Genomic DNA, 25766 nt, shown 5'->3' with positions numbered 1-25766 from the left:
ATTTTGTTTGTGTCGGTGGGCCAGTGTGTGGGTTCGTATGTGGTAAGGTAGTTGAGGTTGTTGGTTATTATGCTGTTGAGGAGGTTTCTGCCTCTTACTGTAACCAGTCTGCTGCCCCATTGGGTGTTTTTGGCGTTGTAGTCTCCTCCGGCTATGAATCTATTGCTCAGGGTGTCCAGGAAGTTGTCGAAGTCTTCTTTGGCGATGGAGTGTCTGGGAGGGCAGTATACAGCTGAAGTGGTGATTGTACCATGACAGTCTTCTATTGCTACGTTTGTTGCTTGGAGATAGTCTTTCTGGAATGGTGGAAGTTCGTTGTGCTTGATGTTTGATTTGATTATGATTCCGGTGCGGCCGTGGGCCTTTCCGCTGGGGTGTTGGGTGTGGTAGAAGTTGTAGCAGTGTATTTTGAGGTAGTTTTTGTCGGTGAAGTGGGTTTCGGATATGAGCATCACATCGATTTGCTGTTGTTTTAAGAATAGTTCTAGTTCAAATTTGTGCTGAGCTAGACCGTTCTAGACCGTGGCGTTCCACAGAGCTATTCGCATTGGTTTTATTTTGCTTCTGTGCGTATGAATTTGTCCATGAAGAGTAGTGTGAGTAGTGACAGCAAGTTGTTAATTTGCTCAGTTTGCTTCTCGATAAGTTTTTCGAGTCTGGTAAAGTTGTCTGTGTTTTGTGGGGTGAGAATTCTATTTTCTGTGTGTACACTGTGTGTTTTCGAGTTGTTTACGTTTCCTTGCGTTGCCTGCGCATAGGATACTGTTGGTGTGGTGAGTTTTTGGGGTTTAGGTTCTTGTATGGTTATGTCCTTGGGTCTCAGTTTTGGATACTTTATATTATGTAGTGTTTTGTAGGCTGAGCATCCTTTGTAATTCGCAGGATGCTCTCCTTGACAGTGGATACACTTTTTTTTTTTTTTTTTTTTGCGTGGGGAGGGGAAAATGCTATTACGCATGCCCAGTGACCCGCATCACTGGGTTATGTGGGAGTCGGTCGAATGTCGTTGCCATACCCACTAAAAACCTCTCCTCCTTCTTCCTCCGCTTGGGGGGCAGACAACCCCGGTAAAACCTGTCGGCAGTCATCAGGGTTGTCCTTTCGTGCCCCGTAGTATCTACTTCTTCGGGCAGTTACTGCTCATGTCGTCCTCTCAGCCAGTTCAGAATACTGGGCTGGTCTCCTTCTGCGGTTTTTCGTTGTTTCGTGTTCTTGCCCTCATTGCTCCGCGTAGTTGTTGTTTCGCTCGTTCTCCTCCTTGCCTCTTCCCAGGCCCTCGCTGTCACCCTCCTGTGACACATGACGGTCTTGCAGAATTGCCTGAATTTATTCCAGCTCTCGTCCTTGGCGGTCACCGTGGCGATCAGATTGCCCACGTCTATCTTCCCGCCCAGAGCGTTCTCCAGCTCGATCCTTCTGTCCGTCCACTTCGGGCACGCGAAGAGGGCGTGCTCTGCGTCGTCGTTCGGGTCTCCACAGTCGAGACAGTTGCTGTCGCTGTCCCTGCCGATCCTTTTCCTATAGACACCGAAGCTCCCATGCCCGGTTAGCAGCTGCATGGTGTGGTGATCGATGTCCATCTTCTTTTTGGTAAATAGCAGCGCACTCGATATTAGCTTCTTTGTGATATTTTCTTTTTTGTAGTTGTTCCACTCCTTCTGCCAGTCCTGTTGGGCCTTCTTGCGAATCGCCTCCAGTTCCTCCTTCAGCTTGCAGCCGTCATCCGTGCCAATCCTGGACCCATGGATCTTGTTCCTCTCGTAGGTCTCTCCGAGCATCTTTATCTTTATGTAAATCGGGAGATTCCCGGTCAACACGCAAAGTGCCGCGTGGGAGACGGTACGGTATGCCGTCGTTGTTATGCACAGGGCCGTTCGTTGTGCTCGTTTCAGCTTTTTCCTGTTCTTATCGGTATTCGCTGCTCTAGCCCACACCGGTGCTCCGTAAGTTACGATGGCCTCCCACACATTGTAGTAGAGCCTACGAGCCAAGCTGGGCGGCCCGTTGGTGTTGGGTAGAATTCCCCTAAGGGCTCCTATTAACTTGTCGGCTCTGTTACACACCATCTCGATATGCGCACCGAACCTCCGACTGGAGTCGATGACGACTCCGAGATACCTGATGCGATCGACCGTTTCGATGTCCGAGGAGCCCAACCTGAGTTTCACCACTCTCGGCACTCGCAAGCTTGTGATGAACATGACCTCCGTCTTTTCTCTCGCCAGGGTGAGCCCGACACTCGTGCACCAATCGTTGGCGATCCTTAGCATCGTGTTGACCTTGGCGGAGGCCTCTTCGTTCCTCCCGACGGAACATGTGATGGCCAGATCATCCGCGAAGGCGGTTGCTCTGACCATTGGCATGTTGTCGAGTCTCTCGAGCAACCGGTCGTATACCAAGTTCCACAGGAATGGTCCGAGGATGGATCCCTGCGGGACTCCCGCCGCCACCTCGTGCTCCACCGTGCCGTGCTGGTTGCTCACGATGATCCTCCTTCCGGATAGGTAACTGCCGATTAGCCTTTTGACCTTCCATGGCAGCTTCCTCTTGTCAAATTCCTCGTATATGCTCTTCCAGCTGAGCGAATTGAAGTCATTGCTAATATCCAGGGTGATCATCACGCATACTACCTTCTTCTGTTTGCAGATGTTGGCAAACTTCATCACCTGCGTGATGGCGTCTACCGTACTCCTCTTCTTTCTGAAGCCATATTGCCTCCGATGGAACGGGTCCATTCCGATGCATCTCTCGATGATCTTCTTAAAGCATTTTTCACAGATCTTGCTCATGGTTGGGAGTATGCTTATCGGCCGGTACGCGTTAGGGAGACTGGGATCCTTACCCGGTTTCCTTAGCAGTATTACTCTGGCCGTCTTCCAGCAGACTGGGATCCTTCCTGATTCAGTGATGCCGTTGAACGCCCTTGTCACGAGCTCGCTCCTGCGACTCGCTACCAGCTTCGCGATCTCGCCCGGCACGCCATCGACTCCTGCAGCCTTCTTGGTGTTCATTCTTCCGGCGGCATCGACGACATCGCCTTCGCCGATGGCGACGCTGAGGCTAATATCTCCTTCTTCTTCGGTCTCTGTCTCTTCGCGGCCCTCATAATGGGGGGTCCGTGTCCCAAGGTGAATAGCCTCTGTAGGACTGCCTTCACCATGTCGATCGGCATGTCGTTGGTTGGTCCCTTGCTTTTACATTTCTTCATGACCGTGCGATAGGGTTTGCCCCAAGGGTCGCTCTCCAGTATCTTGCAGTATTCTGCCCAGGCTGTTTTTTTGCTGCGGGCGATCTCCTTTTTTAATTGCCTTCGGATCTCCTTGTAGGCGTTGACGAGGGGCTCGGTGTTGCCGGCATTCTTCTTCCTTTCTCTCGTCACCTTCCTGAGCGCTTTGTGCGCCTGCGCTCTCAGTTCCGCGATCATCGGGTTCCACCAGTAGTTTGCGTACTTGCGGCTCGCCGCACAGTTCGACTTCCTTAGCATCCCTTCGCACGTACCTTCGATGCTCTTTTGCAGGGGCTCGGCCCCATCCTCTCCGATAGCCGCGTTGAGGTCCTCCTTCTTCAGTGTGTCGTCGAATCTGCTCAGGAACTCCTCCGGCGACATGTCCTTGGTCACGTACCTGTAGAACTTCGATACGGTTCGGGTCTTCCTCGCCTTAAACCTGTGGAGCACGTACAGATGGTCCGAGGCCGAGTATTTGTCCAAGACCGCGATTCCAGCGTGTATCTCGCTGACCTTATTGGATACGCTTATTATGTCGGGGAAGCTCGTCTTCCCGTTCATGAAGAAGGTGTACTTTTCCTTGAGCCTCAATGGAAACACCCGGTGGCCGCTTAGTGCCTCCATTAAGACTCTCCCTCTTTTGTCTGTGGTCGATCCTCCCCAACAGGTTGACTTTGCGTTGAAATCTCCGGCCACGACGACCTTGTCGTGTCTTCTAGCAGCGCTCTTCGTCATAGTCGACAGCGTGTCTATGTATTCGGAGTATGCTAGCATATTTATGTTGGGCGAACAGTATCCGCTGAAGCAGAAGACGTCGCCGACGCGGACGCCCACTATCCCGTCGCTCTTGACCTCTGTTGTTTCATCAGGCAGTTTGCCGTTGAGGAGTGTGACCCATATCGAGGCGTCTCCTTTGGTGTCATTAAACCAGTGCGGTAGCTGCCTGTTCGGCTCGGAAATTATTATTATATCCGGCCTAAGTTCGATCGCGCATTGGTGCATCATGTCCTGCGCCAGCTTGCATCTGTTGAGGTTTATCTGCAGTATCCTCATTTATTCGCTTTCAACCGCCTTCTATACTCTGGACAAGCCAGGGATCCGGTTACGTGGTCAAATTTCACTCCTTTCTCCTTGCTGCAGATGGAGCAGCAGGGTGCGTTGGCGCAGGCAGCTATCGTGTGGTCTTTGGCTCCGCACTTCCTGCAAATCTCCTTTCCAGGGCTTATCGCCGTGCATTTGTTCGCGATATGACCGAACATGTGACATCTGTAGCACTTTACCACATTGGGTAGTGCCTTTATCGTGGCTATCGTCAAGCCGGTTCTGATCTTCCGGCTCGCCCCCTCTTTGGCCAGATAGGCTTTCGGCATCGTCACTATTGCCGATTGGGTGCCCCACGGCGCCATTTTTAGGGTCTTTACTTCGACCTCAGTGATGTCGCTTATGCCCAGTTGCATTCCTATCTCCCTGGCTAGTTCTTCCTTGCCTACGAGCGGGTCTATATCCCTGATCTCTACGGAGGTCTTGTCGCGCATTGGTAGCGCTCTCACCTTGCCTCTTAGCGCCGTGTTCATATCCGCCGCGGTCTTTTTGGCGTTGCTACCTGCTTTCAGCTCGATCAGAATGTCACCTGTTCTGGTCCTCCTAATTCCACAGCTCTCTTTTAGGGTCTCCCTTGCCCCCATCAAGTCTTTGTAGACCTGGATCCACTCCTTGTCTTGCCCTACTTTGACGAGGATGGCTTCTGGTCTGTTACGTATCCTCTTCGGTCCCTCCGGCCTCTTTGGCTTGTCCAATGCCGCCCTTCCTGCGTTCGCCTTACTGACCACCGTCGGGGTGTCCGTTCTTTTTCCTCTCCTTCCGCGGACAGGGATCCAGTCATCCTCTACATCGCTGTCCGTGCAGTCCGTAGTCGCTTTTGCCGAACTGTTGCCGGCACAGGCTCCTGCGTAGGATGCCTCCACGGTCGTTGGTCTCTTTCTCTTGGTGTCGCCCTTCCCCTCGACGGGCGATCTCTCCTTCCTTTTTCCTTCCTTCTCCTCACTCCTCCCCGGAGGGGTGGTCATCCTGGTGGCCGTGACTATCCTAGCGTTCCTCTTGAGCCTCATCTCGTCCAACATCGAGTGGAGCTTGATCGCTTTTTTACTGATAGCGTCCCTCCTTTTCTTGATGTCGGTATCCTTTTTGCTCATGAGGTAGAGTCTGCTACCTATGCATTGGATTTCGCGGAAGACTTCTGTGATGATTTCCGTCATCGCCTTCCATTCGCTCATTTTGATGACGATACTGTCCTCGTCATTGCTTTTGGTCTCGGCCGTTGCTCTGTTCGCCATGGCCTTCCTCCTGAGACATTCCCTTGGTGCCGCCGCTTCGCTGCCGCTGTCCGACATTTCCGCCGGTGTGTCTAGCTCCGAGGTGCTGGCCGCTTCGTCCCTCGTTGCCATCGGCTGGCTCCTGGCCAGGCTTCTCGTTGTCTTGCACGCGCTCCCCTCTACTGGGGACTTTCTCATATATCTGGTGATCTTGTCACCTTTCGGGATTTTTTCCTTGGCGAATCGGGTCGCCTTTTCGGTGGGTGGTGTCTTATCCTTGAGTGCCTGCATTGGCATCTCGACATCCTCGATGATTCCCGCGATGTCTTCATCAAATTCGAGGTATCTTCTTGTGCTTTTCTTGCACATCTTTTCCTCTGTGACAACTGCGGGTGTTTCTTGGTCCCCGGTCGTGTTTACCGAACGAGGGGAGGCCCTGGGATCGACCTTCCCCTCGCCGTTCGTCCAGTCGTTGGGTGACCGTCGGGTCGAGCCTGGGACGCTACTCGAATCCCCGACGGGGCCTGGAAGCTCCGAAACCCCCTGAGCCGTATGTTTACTTACCTTATAGTACTTGTCCATATTGTATTTGTAGACAGTGGATACACTTGGCGGGGTTTCCGGGGATTTAGTGCATTGGTCAGTGGGGTGATTACCTGCACATTTTACGCACCGGAAGTTATGATTGCAGTATTTCTGCGTGTGGCCGTACCTTTGGCACCTTTTGCATTGTATTATTTCTTTCTTTGCAAGAGGTGGCTCGAACTTAACTATGGAGTTCATCAGCCGATTGATGTTGTAGATTTCTTTGTTGTTTGTTTTTTGTTTTAAGTCTATAAAAAATAAGGATAGTGGGTTTTTTGTGATTCTATGCCTAATGTTGCTGATGTTAGTTACTTCGTGGCCGTGATTTAACAGTTCGCACTTTAGTTCGTCTAGATCGACTGAGTGGTGGATGTTGCGTAGCACCACTCGAAATGGTCTATCTTGTTTGAGCTGATATGTGTGGAATTTAGCGTTTAACGTTTTTAATAGCTTGGTTAACTTTCTATAGGCGTCTGGGTGGGTCGGCAGTATTTTCACGTGGTTGTTGTTAATCTTTAACTTGTAGTCCTCTTTGCTGATGTCTTTTTCGATAGTCTTAACCATTGACTGTATGTCGATTACGTCGTCAATGAATATCGGTGGGGGAGGGGGAATTCTTTGAGTATGGAGATTATTTACCTTTTCGGTTGTAATCATGGAGTCTTCCGTGGACTCTAGTATTGAGAATCTATTGTAGGTGGTCACTTGGCTGGCTGGTGGTTTAGTTTGACTCTTGTTTACATTTGTCTTGGTTGGTTCGAGCTTTCGTTTTTTCGTGTGATGGTCGTTTACCAGGATAGATGCGTTGCCCTCTTGCCACGGGGGAGGAAAAATGGCGGTGTTATAATTTAGCTCCGGGGAGCCTGTTGGGAATGATAGAGCCATCATCGAGCTAGTTAATTCAGTGTGAAAGAACTAGTCGAGAGGCTGTTAACCCCTGGCTAGGTTAGTTGGATTCGCTTTCGACAGATGGGCGTCACGTGGAGTTTTGTGAACTTCACAGGGCACTGGACACACGTCTGCACGTCTCGGCACTCAGCAGCAACTGGATGGCCACGTGCAGCTTTGTGGACTTTGCAGGGCACTGGACACACGTCTGCACGCCTCGGCACTCACGAACGAACTGAAACATGTATCATAACGCACGAATTATGATAAAAAAGAAACTGTCTTTCGAATAAAAGCAATCCGTTTGCCAGGTGCGCTTAAGGATGTACAGGACGTCGACGGAGCAAGTGTACGAAATACAGCCGCTGGAGGGTAACAGTTCCGCTCAACGTTACACTCAACAGCCGAAACAACGATTCTCTGAAATGGCTACTCCGTCGGTTTCGCCGACGTCTTCTCTCCGAAAGCGCGTCTCGGAACTGCCAAGAGCCGCGAGTGCATCCGTTTCCGGTGCTGCGGGCATTAATACGGATCTGATATCGATCCTAAGCTCGTTAGCGTCTTCCGCGACGGAAATCAACCGATGAGGCGAGGAAGCGCCGAGTTCGCGGGACGATAGCAAATCAAACTGGCCCGGAAAAACGACCGAACAGAAAGGAAGTCGATCGAAGAGCTTCCGTTCCAACAGCTTCGACGTGTCGACATTGCACGGAGCTAAAAGTAAGCTTAGCGGATCCTCGAAAGCCGCTATTTCGACCTTTATGGCACCGTCGAATTGGTTCACGAAGAGACACCAACCGATGTCGAAGAAGCCGGAAGATTTAGTAACGGCCAGTTTAAGTCTCAAGTTCGATAAATCGAAGGTAGTGAAGGCGGTGAAGGAAACGTTGGGTAAAAAGTCCCCTAATAGCGAGGTCAAACACAAAGTCGTATGGGACAACACTATGGGACAACAAAGTGGACGCTCAGGTAAGTTGTATTTCTCGTTACGATATCGTTTCTTGTTTAAGAGCCATCGTAGGTGAAAGGAGGAATGAAAAAGAAAATCGTAAATCGTAAAATCTCTTCCAGAGAATGCAATTTATCGTAAAAATTAATAAAGTCAACCACAACGTGAAATTAAATAATTGTTGTTTGATATTCTGTATTATCGATATAGGTGAAACGTGGAGAAGATAATTTGCAATCATTGCGGACAATATCGCAGTGACATTATTATCAATCGGTAATATTAATGATAAAATTCATATGGGATGAAAACAGAGCATCAAAAGTGGTTATTTGTCGATCTTCTTGCGAAGGGAAAATTCCTGCAAAATGTTTAAGAACGGCTCTCAACAAGGAACAAAAAATGTTATTACAGTTCCATTTTCGTGTTCGTTTTTTTTCTACATGATCCATGTGAAATAATTCTTCAGATGCTCTGCTGGTAAATGAATCGACGTTTGTAATAGAGGAAATATGAAGTACAGCGAGATCGTTGTTGGCTATTGTTCTACACCGATATCGACAAAATAATTCTTCGACAACTCTATTGATAAATCAATTGTAGTTTGAAATCAAACGAATCTGAAGTACCATCAGTTTGTTGCTACGAGAACAATAGCCACCAACGATCTCGCAGTAATTCGGATTCGTTCGATTTTAAACTTCAATTGTTTTACCGACAGAATCTCTGAATAATTATTTTGCTGGTAAATTCTGTTGGTATATCGATTAGAGTTTGGAATCGAGTAAATACGAAGTACAAGATGGCTATTGTTCTCACGTAGCAACAGTCTGATAGTATTTCAGATTCGCTTGATTTCAAACTTAGTTCCCTTGGTTTAATTACTGATTTATCAGCTGGATCAAAATTTAAAGAAAATGAAGATCAAGTGAAGCGCGTAAGTTTGACCTCTGCTTAATTTTTTCATCTCTACACTCATCTTTTTCAACTTCCATGTCACATTTCGTATAAATGCTAATAAATCTTTGTTTTTTTTTTTTTTTTTTTTTTTTTTTTTGATAAATTCTCTTAAACGTCGCACAAGAATTTTTCGTTCGCGAGGAGGTGCAAAAATGGCCACTTTTTGACTTAGGTCAAAATTTGCAAATTTGGGGTTAGCCCCAACTTAACCACACTTTTAATCCAACATGAATTTTATTTTAATATTACTGACCTCTGATGGTGGATCTGCGATACTGTACTTAATGATTGTAAACTATCTTATCGACTTCTCATCTATATTAATAATATAGGAATATTAAATATTATTAGGAATATTAGGAATATTAAATAACAGTTAAATACTGAAATATATGTTATTTGATTTGTTTTAGAACGAAGCTCATTCTCTGGAGTGAAACTTTTAGTTTCTCTTTCTTACGCGATAAAGGAGAGGTGCAAGGATTTAAATATTTATAACATTATGACCTTTATTCTTTAAGCATGAAAATATTTTTAATACAAGCATATAAATATTACATATAAATATTTCTATTTACATATACATCAAGTAAATTTACATATACATTTTCATCTTGGTAAAAAGAACATGTAAATTATCGTAGTAACTATTACGTATTTTAACGCGAAATCTCGTTTCATAAAAATTTTCATTCAAATACGTAAACACATAATATTCATAAATTTATAAGAACAATTTTGTCCGTAGGTATTTGGTAGCGCAATTGAGAAGATGTTAACGGCGCAAAAGGGAAACGATACGGGGGCTTCCGGGTCGAGCGGAAAGCCCTCGGTATCTCCGAACAAACCAATGTCAGGCAAAGTGACAAATTGGTTTTCAAATACCAAGAATCAAAATCGGAATCAGACGGAATCCAGCGAACCGTCTCTCTGTTCTTCCCTAAAGGACCTATTCAAGAAGTAATGGGGAAGAACAAATGCTAATAAATGTTAAGTGTCTCTAGTTTAATTAACACTTCTTTATCTTTATCTTTATTAACACTTATTTATTTAAGAATTTATTCAGAGATTAACACGACCTAATAGATGACTGACAATCTGGTGTAATTCAAATTAACGAGCTATACTTTCCTTGTACTTTCTTATTGCTATACCTCTACAATATTCTTTTATCGTATCTGTCGATTTTAATCTCACACAAATATCTAATAAATGTGTATACAGTAGTTGACGAAAATATTAGATAGAAGATTTTTGCGAATATATATTATGTGTGTTAGTGTTTTTCTTCACTTCACTTCAATGTAACGAGACGTGTCTATCATGATTACACCGGTAAAAATTGAGACTAATTTGGAAATATATATATATATGTCGGAGATGTAGAGACATCGAGCCTTTCTTTTGGAAGATTTCTCAATACTTGGGCTCGGGGTGACATAACTGGTCGCCGAACGTAGCCACCGTCACGGGATAAACGAAATGTTTTACAAAGGAGGTTCCAGTGTTAAGGGATACGCTGTATAAACAATCAAGTCTTGATCAGGAGCAATGCTGGTTTATGTGGAACTGCCTAGTTACGGCGCTTGGGAATTTGTTGATATTCCCGATCGATATGTATTTGATATATGTAACTGTATCTGTCATTTATTTTGCAATCTCCTTGGAGAGTTTACTGTCATCGTCTTGGAGTCAGTCTTAGAGAAACCCTGTGCCTGAGTGAACGTGTCAGTGTGCTATCAAAAATATATTAAAACGTACAGAAAGTTTCCCGTTGACCGTGGATTCGTTACAGAACCCAAGAATATTATTTAAAGCATTTGTTTACTTATTGTTTGTTATCTTAGTTAACCGTTAAACTAATTATTTATCAAACTTTGTAAAGAAATATAATTTTATGAAAATACAACCTTTATTGAACATCATGATGGCAAATGCTAACGAAGAATTGTCTCGCGCTCGAAATCCAAACGACAATTCGACATATATAATAATAAATAATTTGGAAACAAGAGGATCTAGAAGAGATTTATGTTACAAATAGATAGGAATCGCAAAGCCGCAAGAACGCACATAATACGCAAAAATCTATTAGGTAATCCAAATACTAACAAAGGTTTATTGCATTTTCGCGTTCGACACTGTACTCCTACTCCGCAAGTCCTCGAACATTTCTCCCAGCCGCTCCAAGCGCTCCAACCTCCGTCTCTCGGTTTATTTAGTATTATACCGAAATCGAAGCTCTTTCTATTCGTCGACTGACATCGACCGTTTATACACCACTGAAATATTTATACTGTACTGTATATAACGTGTATTGATACATGATAACATACTAATCGTGTCTACTATGGTACGTATGCTATTTATTCGCTACTAATTATCGTAATTAATTAAAAAAATTGTTTCCTTGCGAGATAACTCTTTAACGCGTCCGCAGTGAGAAGTGCAACGAAGGCAGTTATAAACGCGTTGATTAAACCGTGCTAATCGTTCATTTCGTTTTCGTTATACTTATCGTTCATCAGTAGACTGTAGATATCTACGCAAATTCGTATCTCCATGAATACGACTTAAAAAGTGGGCTCTAGATAAACAATTGTTCCGTTATTATTTATTGCCATTTCGGCATCCTGTGCATCTTCTCGTCTGCGAATCTTTTTTATATAAATATTATATAATTATAATATTATATAATTATTATATAATATTAATATAAAATATTATATAATATTATATGTATAATATTATATATTATAATTATATTTTATATAAATATAAAAGGTATAAACGTAAAACTCCGCGGTTTAATTATTAGTAACCAAGTTAAACTACCTGCTGTCGCTTTACCTTCGAGTCACCGCATAATGTACCCTCCAGAGGCGGTCCCTTCTTAGTCTTGCATGTTTCAGACACGTTACTGTTACCGCACCACAGACGAGAACACGGTTCCGCCACGTCGAAGGTCTTGCAGTGCTCGTAACTGAATTCGATGGAAAACTCGTTATCGAAAGACCGAGCAACGATAATTTGCGTATGAAACGTACCCTTCGCCGAATTCCATGCGACACTGCTCGTCCATCGTAAACGTCTCGCGAATGGTGTCTCTCAGTTGGGAGAGGCCATCGTGCTTCGGCTTATTCGACAAACAGGACCACCGTCTGCAAGTACCTATTTTAGGAGTATGTAATTCTAAGAAGGATATTCTTGTGTAGAACGAGCATCCTTACCTCACTCTACGATGGAACTCCTTTTTCGAGCAAGGAGACCAATAAAAATGATGGAACGTGGCAGCGACCATCGGTGCCATCACGCTTCCTCGAGATCCCTCTTCCTTGCACGCGTTTCCGGTCGTTTCGTCTCCGTCGTGAGTCAGACCTAGACTACGGGAAACACGTTTGTGTCGTTGTCGAAGCGGACAAAGAAATAATCTTGTTGGCGTTTGTAGGAGATTACGCAGGAGCGGCTCTCTTGGTAGTTTTGTGCAAAAAAACCGTCACGAAGCATTCGTTGTCCTCGTTATCTCGTTGTCAAGCACTTTCGATCGCTTCTTTCTTTTTCGCACGATCAACCTTGTACGTTTCTTAGGTGGAACAACGCGAGTTACATCGACCAACGCGCAAAGAAACGCGATTCTGTTCGGAAGAAACGTTGTTCACCTTCGTACGTTCTCTGCGCGCGCGTTCATTGGCAAAAGAAAAAAGAAAGAAGAAAAACTAGTAACATGGAAACCTCCTCGCTCTGGAAAAGTCTTTTCATACGGTAAGCGATTTTCTAATATTTCCAGATTACAAAGTTAGATGCTCCTTTCTCTTTGGTTCCTTTAATTTCCCGTTTCGTCATTAGTATCGCGCTATTTACTTTCTATTTGAATGCGAGAAATACCAGCATATTGTTTGTGGCATCTATGCGACAGCTAATGCAACCTTGTAATATTATTTTCTATGAGGACGGACGAGTTGCGAGCCACGGTTTCCTTTGCAAAGTCAACACTCGCGACGAGTACCGTACGATGCGATAAAAAGAAATTTGACGCTGAGAAACAGGGTCAAGGTCAACTTTGCGTCCCACTTTTTTAAATCTCCGTCGATCCAGAAGCGTAGAATTCCTCTATACTGTGATTTTACTACAATTTTTCTACATCCTCCGTGTAGCGAATAAGTATAATGGCAATAAGAACGCGCTAATGTTAAATATAAATATAAACGCAGTATCGCTTTTGTCTCAAAAAGCAAACGTCATTTTTTGGAGACAAAAGCGAGGAACGAAACAAGAGGATCTAGAAGAGATTTATGTTACAAATAGATAGGAATCGCAAAGCCGCAAGAACGCACATAATACGCAAAAATCTATGGCAGATTCAAAGTACAGTACTCGTTGTGATATTCGGTAAAGATAATAAGTTCTCCTATGGAGATTTCATTTTTCAAATTATTCTCGTAAAAGTGCGTATTTGCATAAATAAATAGCACACGGTCTCTGCGTAAATACCCAGGCCAGTTATAAATATTTCAGTTTGCCAACGATATCCCAACATGTGGGACACTCACATGTGTGCTACTTCGTGAGCGATGATAAAGGCGCTGGTCAAGCCTTCGTCTCGATTTAACGCGCACGATCTCGCGGGATCGCATACTCCTGACACAGGTGCGTAACCGGAAGGACCTCCTATATCTAACCGCGTCAACCATACAGCAACATCGTGATTTACGTCCTTCGAGGACAGCATCTTTCTGTTCCATTTGTTCACGTTCTCGAGAGATCGTCTGGCATCGCCACGGCGGACCTACGACAACGTTTAATATTTTCTTAATAAAAGCTAGCAAATATTACGAATATATTATATTTATTATTACATCATGCATTATATACTATATATAAATATTCGTCAATGATAATAAATATATGTGCAAGTAATCGTGTTGTTGATTGTAATCAAATGTAACTTGTAACGTTGTTAGTATTTTAATCTTTCTGAAAAATGTTGAAATGTTGATTCAACGGCAGAGAAGAATAGCAGAAAAAGAAAAGTAAAAGGAATCGCAAGTGTCGTATATCAATGGTATTATCATAGGTCTATAACATTAAATTAAGATTCTTAAGAGATGAAAAAGGTTTAATAGTCGATTATACAGATATTTCGGATACACGATAAATGCGAGGTTTGTCAATGATTCGTGAAGATTGTTTGTTTGGAAATTTGTTTCCAAGGGATCGTTCACGGTTGTCCAATTTAACAAAATGGAACTCGTTGCATTTTATCGATCTAAAACGTCGTGCGCAGATATTTTGACCTATATAATTTATATACCATACACTGTACAGATAAGTAGAAAATAAAATAATTGACACTTAAATGATTTAATTTAATGGAAATCGCTTACCATACCGTCTCGTTTTTCCGCGTATAAAATCATTCGTACGATCACTAGAATCATGTTGGATTCGAGCGATGGATCCATGTAAATTGCACTGACCTAGAATTAAAATACGTACGAAAATGTAACAGGCGTTAAAACAGTATTACAGCCTTACAAATAAATTATTATTCAAAACTCTCGTAAATACATCGTATCTTATATAATTTTCTTAAAAAATTAATTTTATTCGTTATATTTATCTTAGGAAATGTACGTTATTAATCTCAACAGCATTGGAAAACCAATTACCGAATGGCTGAAATTAATCGATTACAAAATTCCATTACGGTTTCCCGGTTGCTTGCGTACATATGTAGAAGGAGGTATTCTATATCTAAGTATAATAACAGAATTTCGTTTGGTATTACTTACGATGTTTAAAAGAGCCAAGATATATTGCTGTACTCGAATTCCATGAAAATCTACCACGGAGTAATCAGCAGCTATTCCAAGCTCTAGCCATCGTGGCGGCGAATCCTTAGCAGCTGGTCTTTTCTCTAGAAATGACTTATCTTAGAAATCGACTTATCTTCCACGAAATTAGAAAGTCTACTCGACTCGACTTGATAGCTTAAACGCATGGTTATTAAAAGCATAAATTAATATCTACGAGCAAGTATTCGTGGAATAATTATTATGATATAAATAATTATTTCAAAAGTATAATTTCAAAAATATCAATTCGGTATCACCGTGAATTTCATCCTGCAAATTTCTTTAAAATTCTTGACAAATTTTGGTAAACGTATTCCTCCAGCAAATTTTTCTATTTTTCTATTTTTTTACATTAAATTAGGCAAGATAGATAAATATTCGTGCAATGGACAATATACATATGTGTAATAGACAGGGGATAATGAAATAAATTAAAAACAGCGAAATATAAATGAACGTGTAGAAGATCAAGCGAGAGTGGAACGCAATAGGGAGAATAATTGTAAACCGAGTTCCTTTTAAGGCTGAAGATGAGCTATTCTTATATTACATGCTGTTATTATTACTTTTGTACACGATAGATTGGAATATCAGTACAATTTCTTTCTTTCAGTAATATTCGATGATTCGTTAATTTATTAACCGCTATATTGTACGTGGCAAGTAGAAAAGCAACGATCGTACAAGAATGGCATTTGGAAAAATATTTGACTTACTTGATAATCTGTTCCTTTGCCATTTAGGACCAGAGAAGTATCCAATTTCCTCGGGATTTACGTCGATCGATAATTCTTCCACTATTGTATCGTTGTATTCTGTGGAGACATCGTCTTTTTCATCGTACAGAATCAATTTCTCAGCTTCTGGGTATTCCACGTCGAAGACGTCACCGGAAAGATTATAAAATCCCTGAACATCGTGGCTTAAGGAATCGCGTTTGCTTCGTTTCGACTTTCTCTTACTTTCTTCAACTTCAAATTTATTCGATTTCCCTGTAACCGAATTATCAACGTTTTACCACGTTTGCCTGTCTTATCTTCGCTATTCTCGTTACGGATAAAATGAAAAAATAGTTGCAAAATTTCTGAAATTGTAAATACGACCAGACTGGAACGTATCAACGACATATACGGTGTCACAAAATTGTGACAAGTCAATATTCCAGTTGTTAGTTTGTTGAATTTACGCCACCGCTGATTAAACGTATCACGCTTTAATAGAAAATTCAATTTCCCAGCGGGGAAAATGGAATTTTGCGCTAATTAAAGTATTGCGCTTTTGTACAAAATTCCATTGTTTTCTGTTGCCCGCGAAAATGCAATTTTACGACGGACATTTCAGACAAATTTCCATCAGACGGCTTTCCATCCGTAAAAAAGCATGCTATCTATAAAAGTGTCAATGGAAATTGATCAAAGTAACGTCAAACAAAGCCGTTTAAACAGCGAGGTAAATAGACCAATTGCTTTTAACAAAACCTGCTCTTCGTTGCTCTTAACCGTCACTTTCACTTTTAAATATCAATCGGCGCTGTTCCTCATTAAAATTTCGATTTAAATCGAACGAGAAATACAGCGTAACACTTGGAATTTTCTATCGTTTCTCAACCATACTTCGAACATTTACGTCGCATTCTTCGATCCATAGGATCGCGATGTTGGATTCTTCGATTTCGATACAAAAACGTTTCACAGCTTTCGACGCGGGCAATTTAATTAAGAGAACAAATAATTTGTTTATAAACTGCCAATTACGTGCCTTGAATTTCCGATATATGCAATAAATTTCATTGCTACTCGACCTAAATGGGTCATAAAGTTGCAACCGTGTAAACCGTGCTACGTAATTTTATTGCATTCAATTTTCCACGTTTCCAACAATTTATCAAATTAGAATTTATCCGCGCATCGTACGAAATTTTTCATAAAAATTGATTAATAATAGTAGATATATAGGTCCTCGTATTCGTAAAACAGATTTTTAATCCGTAAACAACGAGTCGTGGAAATTACGATACGATCGATTTTCAACTTAGTAAAATTTGTTTCCATTTGATATTCACATCCAGATTGTATTTCCTTTGTAATAAATTAATTATACAATTAAATAAATTTATTATTCGAACCGATATTCAGATACAGTTCGAGTATACTTGATAAATTTTCAGACTCGATTCTCCAAGTCGAAAATGAGAACGTTTTATCCTATACTTTTTCTTCATTTTTCCACAAGGATTCGCGTTGTTCTCGCTTTCAGACGTTGTTCGGTTGCATCCTGTATATACGGGGTGTGCCAAATTTAAACCGCCAAATTGTAAGGAGTTGATTTACAGACAAGAAGAAGAAGAAGAAGGAAGAATTTTATATAATGTTCGTCAACGGACGTTTCTTTACAGAATTCCAAACGAGTATCGTTCGTACGAAGCAGGTAGCGACGCGTTTTCCATCGCAGCGTGCAAAGGTTCGCTGTATTATCGTGTCAGCGCAGTTGCATGCTTTTTATCATGCGACAACAAGCCCGTGTCGTTAATAGCTACAATAATGATACAATGCAAAATAATTATCTAGTATCTTTGATTGGTCGTTGGAGAACGTTGTCCGTGTGCTCGGATAGAAGCCTGACATCGATCAACGATGAGATTAATACGATCTCGTACACACAGTTGCCACCAATTCGATCGAGTTCCAAAAACCGCGTGTTTTTACTCGTTGCGCTAGTTGTTCACGCGAACTCGCATCTCCAGAATAAACCTTCCGTTTTACAGTTGCGAAATCATAAATACAGAAAAGAAAACGCAGTTCTTGAAAGTCTGACGAAACGCTGATAATACGGTCAATTGTCGCGTGCCGTGGAATGGAAAATTCGTCGTTACTTGTTTCATACGTACGATACTTGTTTGTAACTGTGGAAAAACGCGTTTATTGCCCAGCTTCGTACGACATGTTTTTCGGTAAATATTTACAAAGCGGACAATCTCGCCATATTCAACGGCTTTGAAATATGTTTGCCAAGGCTAATATTCCGAACAACTTTTTCCTGTAATACTCTTTACCGTCGCTCTGCTTTCCGCGATATTCGCAGCAATTTCTGTCTCGACGACGGCGATGATTTCGTAGTTTCGCTTTTCTCGATATCACTGCTAAAGCTTTTCCTACCTCGAATAACGACGCAAAGCTTCGTATGAATCGTATCTATCCTGTTACTTGATTCGCGAATTTAATTCACGGTAGCCTCAATGATGTTTCTTCTCTGTGCGAGTTGAAAATGATTATCAGAAATGCATATATATATATAAATGTACGGACATCAACGTCCGAGAAGTTCGTCCAGGCCAAACGGTAACGCGTACAGGAAACATTTGTTCAAAATGACTTTGACTTTGGCGATATTTTCAAATTGGAATTAGCTAATGGTCGTTCGCTTTCTAAATGATTATTTCTTTTTCTTCTTTTTGCCTGCAGATTAAGCCCTCTCTGTTTGACGGTTTAAATTTATTAAATTAAATTTATTAAACCGAATATATATATATTCGTTTGTACTACGATTACTCTCATACTCTATGTATGGTATTATCATATCGACGCTATCAGTTCTTACAGTATCACGATCAGAGTCATTTTTAGAATAGAAGAAGCAATTAACGGCGGATCGCAAAGTAAGAAGCTTATAACATAATTGGCAAGGAAGTCGGTAAATCGATCAACCAATCACCTACATCCAACCGTCTAACGAAAGATGAAAAGCCATCGCGATAACGATCCTTCTCACCTGCAGGATTTTCCGGATTCACAGACACGAAGCTCGAATTATTCCTGATCGACCACCACTTTTCGTTTTTCGGCTGAAACATCACATGCTGGCCATTCGTCAGCGGCTGAACGAAGAACGATCTCTGCCCGATCAACATCAAGGCGTACACTTCTTCTTCGCATATCGTCACGACGACGAAGGAACTCGCGTCTCCTTCCAAGCTGCCTTGTCGAAGATCGCAGTTCGCCTTGGCGTTACGTCGCTCGGACTTGGTTTTACCCCGGCGCACCCAATTCACGGTGAAATTCGACGACAGTATCAATCGATCGTTGGCCATGGTCCTTACGGTCCAGTTACTGATCTCGAGGAACACCGGCTCTTGGTGGAGATACTCGCGCCAAGTTTCTCGGTCTTCGTGGGTCGATCTTCTGTTCCGCGCGCTCTCATTCGGGATCACTCGAGGGTAAACGATCTCGTAGTCCTGCAAGCTTTGCAGAAAGTCGCTCATTCGCGATTTAGTAGCGATCGTGCCGAGCAGCCACGTGGCGAGGAGAAAACTGGGAAGTTTCGATCGCGTCATGTCTCGCGCGCTTTGATCGAAATTTCAATAGGATTTTCTGGCTACCCAAAACTCGCCAGGCATGCTCGTTCACTCGCAGACGTAGTTATCGCGATGAAAGCAGCTAGTTCGCAGACCCGATATTCTCATTTCATTTCGCCGGTTCGTAACGCGTTCGAAACGCCGTGTCATATAGACGCGGATGCGACGATACTCTCGCGATCTAACATTTTCAATGCCTCGCGCTTTATCACGTAGCTCGCGCGGAAGTAATACGAAGGTGAATCGTTGGTTTTAATACACAGGGTGTTGTTTAATCGATCGTATAATGGAGAAGGGAACGATTCTACGGTACGCCAGAGATGAAATGAAATCATAGAATGCAGTGGTTTTGTAGGTAGTGCTTTATCGAAAAGATTAACCGTGAATATTTGCTCGACCTATTTATACCAAATTGATACAGAATCTTAAAATACAGACGAATCTTTCTCAATTTCCTTCGATCATCGTCTCTAGGCGTAGGAAACTGCCTCGTTGAATTCGAACGTTTCTCGATTTCCTTCGACGTCTTTCAATTTCTTCTTTTTTCAATCGCCGTTCGCCTTCTCAAAGCTGTCTTCGAACAGAATTCTTAGAACGACTTCCAATTCCTTTCGATTCGTCCAATCGTTTAGCTTTACGAAACTGTTTCGCTAAACTCCTTTTTCCACTGTACTTGCGTATCGTAACAAGCTCGTCGGCGGTAACTCGCGTCGATTAACGATTCACCACCAGTAAAGTAACCGGGAATGCAGCAAACTAGTAGTCGGTAGAACGAAGCGGAACGTAAGTGGAGCGAGCGATAAGAGCGATCGCGACAATCGCACGCCTCGCCGTGCGATTCCCACGCGAACGAATCATCAAATTCGAGCCAAAGATTCTCACTAACTCGAAGATTCGCGCCAGTGTTTTCCACGTGCGCGTCACAGAAATTCGAACGACTTTCGCGAAAAGGACGGAAGGATAAGACGATCGATCGGATTTCGGGTCGATAGCGATACCCCCGGACAGAAGGTTTCGACGAAAAAGTAGAGTAGACGCGACGAAGGAGCGTCGTGCAGCAACTGGTGGCCAATTTTTCCACCACGTGGCACCACGTGGAAATTTAAACGTTTCCCATGAAAATGATGCACCATCGGTGAAAGTAAAATACGATAATTAATCGGTCGTCGAGTCGAACGTGATATTCCGGATAAAATTTTTCGATGAAAAAAGTGGAGTAAACGCGACGAACGAGCTTCGTGCTACGACTGGAAGCCACATGGACGGATGAACGCGGCTGGAAACGCACGCGAGTGCAGCGGCGAATTGTGCGTAAGAGTAAGCGCGAACGCGAGACTGGAAAAAGCACCAGCGCTTACCGCCCACTGAAGTTCTAATAATGGCAGCTTTATGTGCAATCACCGAGAAACGAGGATGCTGGCGAACGCATTGTTCGACCCCGACCGAGACGATTTAACAAGGGCCGAGGATTTCATCTTGAACGTTGCTCTCGACCCCACCAGAATTCTTCGCTTTCCCTTGAACCGCGAACTCGAGAATATCGTATTCAGTAAGGCGACGAATCTAATGAACGGGAATTAAATCTGTTCCGACAGCTTCCTTTGCCTGGATGAAAGAATAAGTACGAGAGATAAATTATGTGAGATAATGCACAGTGACTGGCAGAAAAGTCATATCTACTTACGTGTATGAATTCTAAGTAAAATTTATATTAAACATTTCTTTTTTTGCCTATTACACACTTTTTTTTATTTTCTATTCTACGATATCTGTCACACGTTTACTCGTCTCGTCGATTAGAATTCAGTTTTATAAAATTACAGCATTTCTTCTTCAAATTTTCTTCAGGGCTTTTCGATATTTGCGATGCTCAGTGCGTGGTGGGTGTGCAGCTACAGCTAACAATATCTTGTATATCAGTATCTTTTATAATCTTATACAGTGGCTGTGAAAAGGTATTTATATGCGTTAGGTTGTCCCAAAAGTTTCTTTAGTTTTATAAGGAAATATAATGTTATTATTATTGAATTCTGTATGAATAAAATAAAATGGATTCTATTACTACAAAATAGATCATACATAATTCAATACAATAATATGATAGAAAAAATGTACATTTATTATTTCCTCACAAAACGAAAGAAACTTTTATGCCAACCTAATGCTAATACTTACGTATCTCTATCTTTTCCAATTTCTTTTCATCAGCCGTTACATTTCGCTTTCAACTAGTGTCAATAGTTCGTAGTCATACGATAGTACTATCAAGTGACGCGAAATTTATCTGTCCATCTGCATAGTGGGTGGTTTTCGACCAGTGACTTTAAATGATTTTCCACTTTCTTCATATTTTTGCTTAGATTCCGCTTCGCTTAAAAAGATTCACATGTATCGATATGAAAATTATTGGAAGATATTCTAGCAACTTGCAAGAGTATTCAAGAATTTTTGAGCACACTTTTTAAAACACGAGAACGTAAACAGATATTGCATGATCCTAAACGATCCAGCGTGTAAATGTCGGTAAGGCTTTTGCAGACAGAGGACAATTAATATGCTTTCAATTAATATAATTGATTAACACGCTGGGATAAACACAATAGTAGAAATAATACAGAAATACTTTTTGTAGCCACTGTAAGTAGCTGTTGGGTACAGTATTGTTCAAAAGTAGACAGACGCTCGATTACTTTTGGCAAAATGTACTTTACTCGCAAGATTATGCGTAAATGGACTGCAAAATTTCATAACAGTTAAACGTAAAACGGACAATAGCCTACGTTTTGTAAAATGGTTTATCGAAATTAGGAGATAAAGAATTTCAGATAAGTAAGAGTGTAAAAAAGAAGAGAAAGATGGTTTTAATATTAATTTTAAAAATATTAAAAGGGACATTTCTGATTTTCTTATCCGTTGATAAATTGTTGTTTGAATAATTGCTTCTTGGAATAAAAATTATTTCTTTTCATTTTATTTGCGTTTTACACGACGAGATGAATGGCAACGAACGAGATGCAAAATGAGAGATGCTTAGCATCGAGGCATTACGCGTGGGCGATAGATTAGTATGACTCTTCAGAAAGAAATTACATTACGCTTAACGACGATCGTTATTCTTTCCTGGAATGGTTTTATTTCCTCTTAACAAGGCGATGTCGTCTCGCGTTTTCTGCGAAAAATAAAAAAATTCCATTCTTTGCCTTAGTTTTCATTATATGCTATCGCACGATAAATCATATCCCTTTGTTCACGGATGTGGAAATTTAATTAAAACCGATTCCTAGAAACGAATATGCGTTTTCCATTGGAACAAAACCCTATATCCCGTTAAAAACTTCCAGGAATTCAAGAACTTTGTAATTTTCCGTTTGACGATGTCGGATCTACATTCAACCTAAGCTCTCTCGATTTCTACGAAAATGATAATACGCAGATTTCCAGGATGCTGTTGAAAGAACAGAATGCACGAGTATAAACTGAATGCTTTCATTTAGGCAGTGTAATTACGTTAATTGGTTACAGCTGTAAACGCGCTGGTATAAACTATATAGTTTAAGCGATTTAGTAGATACCCGATCTCGCGTTTCCCTGTTTCCAGCGAAATTTTAGTATTATAAACGGAATGCGGATGTTTGTGCGTTTGAGAGAAATGTGGGTGTGTATAAACGTCCAGGTTGTACACTCTTGTTCACGAGTATCGAAAAATATGCCGATCGTTAAAATTGTTGGCTTCCTGCAAAATAATCAAAATAATTGGAAACCAATCGGAGGATACTTAAAAATTAAAGTAAAATAAAAAGAAAATTAAGGTATAATTAATAAAAGAATATTGTACAGAGATCGTACGAAGGAATTTAAATAAAAGTTGTGTACAATTTTCTAATGTTATGTGTCCACGAGAAAATTCCCATTCTATTGGGTTTTCCCAAAAATTTCTTTCCTTTTATAAGGAAGTGACAGATGCACATCATTTTTTGTTTTACATTATGATCCATTTTGTTCTATTAGTAGAAAACGGATCATACAAAATTCAATAAAATAATATAAAAGAAAAAATGTTGTGCATCTATTATTTTCTTATAAAACAGACAGAGACTTTTGGAACAACCTAATATGTTTCTCATTGACATCCCTCGGAATTAAGTAGAGGATAATGGAAAAATGGAAATCGATAAAAAGTATTTATTACTATATCGAGAGTTTTAATGAGTTTTTTTTTTTTTTTTTTTTTAGAAAAGTTTGTTACTTTATACAATTTATTGGTAGTGTATCGCTATAACAATTTTTCTAAAATTTACAATTTAAATTACATTGGTTCGTTGAACGATCGAGTAATAACTTAGCAGTGTTTTAAATCTCATTCTCGTAGATTTGATTGTATTTGCAATTATTATAATTATGAGCATCGTATTCTTAAGAACATCCCCTTTTTATATTATCGATTGTTCTTTGATTTATCGACAGTAGAACGAGAACATCATTATTATTTTCTTATTTCTGAGCTTCGTATTATCGATATCGTCGTAATTTTATTCACTTATTAATCAATATTCATCGTAATATTATTATGAAACACATAAGGAATGAAACTCCATGTACACATTTACAAAATGAAAACAGCATTTTCATTGGTAATGCGACAAATCTTATGTATCGTGTTGTTGTGTAATATTACAGTGTATGTTACAATGTACGTATAAACGCGTTAATGGAACCAATTATTCTCATCGGCGACTGAAAATGATTCACGATCGTGTGTTACTTCGTCTGCAATGTCAGGACGGATACATGATAATTGTTAATGTAATTTGTAATACTAAAGCTAGAAACAGATCGATCCCTCTTATCGTCAGATCGTTCGCAGCACCGGTACCGATATTGCAAAACGATTTCTCGCAGCAAGTGGTGCAAGCGGAGAGTTTTGTTCGTTCACCGACCACTATACATCCGGAGTCGCATTTGTTAGTACACTTTCTCTCCACCGACCAAGTTTGTGGACTAGACATTGAATCTTCGGTGCTGGTAGTGTAAGAAAACCGCTTTACCTGAAGAGAAAGAAGCAAACGTGAAAGGAATATTTGCAGATTTTAAACTTTCACGATGTTCGTTATATGACATGTCCTAGCGGATCGCAAGAGACACTCGTACGCTAAAATATAGTATTTCTTTTAATTTTGTCCGAGTACGAGCTCATTTTGGGCAGCATTAAACCACGAACTTGATAGTATCGAGCGAAAAGAGAAAAAAGAAGACTGAAAAGAAAAGATGAGAAAGAATTCTACATGTACGTAGAATGATTCTTGATACTAAAATTAAATTAATATTTGCAACAATTCCTTGTTTCACTCTGTATGACATTTCACATTGGAACTTGTAACGAACACGAGTGAGTGTGAACGTAACATATTTTTAGTCGAGGGAATATCAATTTTCCAGAATATCTCGCATCATTTCCAGAGAATACGGTTCGTTCATTGTTAATTCGGTCGGTTAATATCGATTACGGATTTCGTAAAATTTTTGCCGTGTATGTACAAACTGTACAATTATATCATATCCAATATCATTGTTGAATACCAATAAATAAGAAGAACAAATAAAAAATTGCATTTGCATATTCCCTCAAATGTGTACACCATGTACATATGTTCCTATAAAGCGGAAACAATTTCAATAAAGTACGTAATTATTATGAAACTGAATTGATCGACTATATTGAACATTTCCAAACACTAAAATCGCGTTATGAACGAAATGAAACTGTGTCTCTATCTTGAACAGCCTTCTCTCGCTCTCGTGTTGACGATAACTAATATCGCTTTTAGCTAGCTGTTTGCTATATTCTGTTTGCTTTAAAAGCACGCGATCAAAGCAAAATATCAAACATCTGCTGAAACACGTGCGTGACCTGTGTATAATCAACAAGCGTTCGAATCGCTGTTATCATTTGTCATTACCATACAGGTCCTTTTGTCACCAGTGCACTTGTGCCCGAAAGTGGTGAAGTTTCCGGTCAGATTGGCGCATCTCTCTCCGTCTTCCATTGTATCACACTGATGACACCATAAATCGTTTGCTCGTTCCGACGCTGCGTGAGTTCGATGTTCCGTAGTTAACAGTTGGCCTGATCATCGGACACAATCAACCGACAAATACGTATTAATTAATAGAAATCGTGATTTATCCTAGATTTCTAAAGATTATTAAAATCGACGTAGGAATCGGACGTAAGACGTTGGGCAAATCGTTGTCTACTTTTTAATGCTTCGCATCTTTCTCTCTTTGATTTCTTAGAAATTACTTCCTTCTACTTCTTCCTTTCTTTCATTTTTCAAACAAATGTGTCGTGCTTTCATTAACGTCAGATTTTTGTACATTTTTGTAAAAATAAATAGATATTAGTCTTGACATTTAACAGACATATCGGCGATATGCGTAGGATGAAATTTCGTCGCGTTCGTCGACAAGATTGCTAGGAAGATTGCGGACAGGGATATCATCGAGGAAATCGTCTAATAAGGTGAAACATCGGTTTAGGTTTCTTATTTACAACGGAATTCTTCGGATGTTTAGCTTTTCCGTCGAATAGCGCCAAATTTTCCTGCTGTTCTTGCGATACGTCCGACGGTAAGACTTGGCA

General features: G+C 41.2%; 4 protein-coding genes and 2 long non-coding RNA genes across 17 annotated transcripts in view; 3 read left to right on the top strand and 3 right to left on the bottom strand.

Annotated features, from left to right (window-relative positions):
• LOC126916433 (A disintegrin and metalloproteinase with thrombospondin motifs 3-like) overlaps positions 1–19756 on the bottom strand; it is a 110971-nt gene extending 91215 nt beyond the window's left edge. For 2 of the 10 annotated variants that reach the window (XM_050722259.1, XM_050722261.1), the window contains exons 1-6: positions 18544–19756; positions 15492–15767; positions 14713–14837; positions 14305–14397; positions 13471–13706; positions 12151–12303 (exon numbers count right to left, since the gene is read on the bottom strand). In XM_050722259.1, the coding sequence (XP_050578216.1) occupies positions 12151–12303; positions 13471–13706; positions 14305–14397; positions 14713–14837; positions 15492–15767; positions 18544–19105 (1445 nt within the window). In that variant the 5' untranslated portion in view covers positions 19106–19756. Of the gene's footprint in view, positions 1–11240; positions 11578–11755; positions 11904–11967; positions 12092–12150; positions 12304–13470; positions 13707–14304; positions 14398–14712; positions 14838–15491; positions 15768–18543 lie in introns of those variants that run through there. The other 8 variants (XM_050722258.1, XM_050722260.1, XM_050722262.1 and 5 more) reach the window with 8 other exon arrangements.
• The window catches only part of LOC126916446 (uncharacterized), a 106879-nt gene that overhangs the window by 79091 nt on the left and 2022 nt on the right, over positions 1–25766 (bottom strand). The window contains exons 2-3 of one of the 2 annotated variants that reach the window (XM_050722292.1): positions 25084–25250; positions 23862–24171 (exon numbers count right to left, since the gene is read on the bottom strand). In XM_050722292.1, the coding sequence (XP_050578249.1) occupies positions 23902–24171; positions 25084–25250 (437 nt within the window). In that variant the 3' untranslated portion in view covers positions 23862–23901. Of the gene's footprint in view, positions 1–23364; positions 24172–25083; positions 25251–25766 lie in introns of those variants that run through there. The other variant, XM_050722291.1, reaches the window with a different exon arrangement.
• LOC126916453 (uncharacterized) overlaps positions 7243–25766 on the top strand; it is a 105421-nt gene continuing 86897 nt past the window's right edge. The window contains exons 1-2 of one of the 2 annotated variants that reach the window (XM_050722303.1): positions 7243–7892; positions 7939–7953. In XM_050722303.1, the coding sequence (XP_050578260.1) occupies positions 7773–7892; positions 7939–7953 (135 nt within the window). In that variant the 5' untranslated portion in view covers positions 7243–7772. The other variant, XR_007710565.1, reaches the window with a different exon arrangement.
• Positions 8388–13367, top strand: LOC126916458 (uncharacterized). Its single transcript, XR_007710580.1, has 4 exons — positions 8388–8897; positions 9334–9394; positions 9669–10302; positions 13179–13367. It is a non-coding gene; the product is annotated as an uncharacterized LOC126916458 (long non-coding RNA).
• LOC126916474 (uncharacterized) lies at positions 20985–23009 on the top strand. Its single transcript, XR_007710607.1, has 2 exons — positions 20985–21649; positions 21759–23009. It is a non-coding gene; the product is annotated as an uncharacterized LOC126916474 (long non-coding RNA).
• LOC126916447 (uncharacterized) overlaps positions 23365–25766 on the bottom strand; it is a 103734-nt gene continuing 101332 nt past the window's right edge. The window contains exon 4 of the mRNA XM_050722294.1: positions 23365–23860. The gene's annotated coding sequence lies outside the window, so the exon portion shown is untranslated. The remainder of the gene's footprint in view (positions 23861–25766) is intronic.

Source organism: Bombus affinis, chromosome 5 (assembly GCF_024516045.1).
Source record: "Bombus affinis isolate iyBomAffi1 chromosome 5, iyBomAffi1.2, whole genome shotgun sequence".
NCBI classification, from domain to species: domain Eukaryota; kingdom Metazoa; phylum Arthropoda; class Insecta; order Hymenoptera; family Apidae; genus Bombus; species Bombus affinis.
Note: the sequence above shows the minus strand (reverse complement) of the source record. Positions and strands in the feature narration are given on the sequence as shown.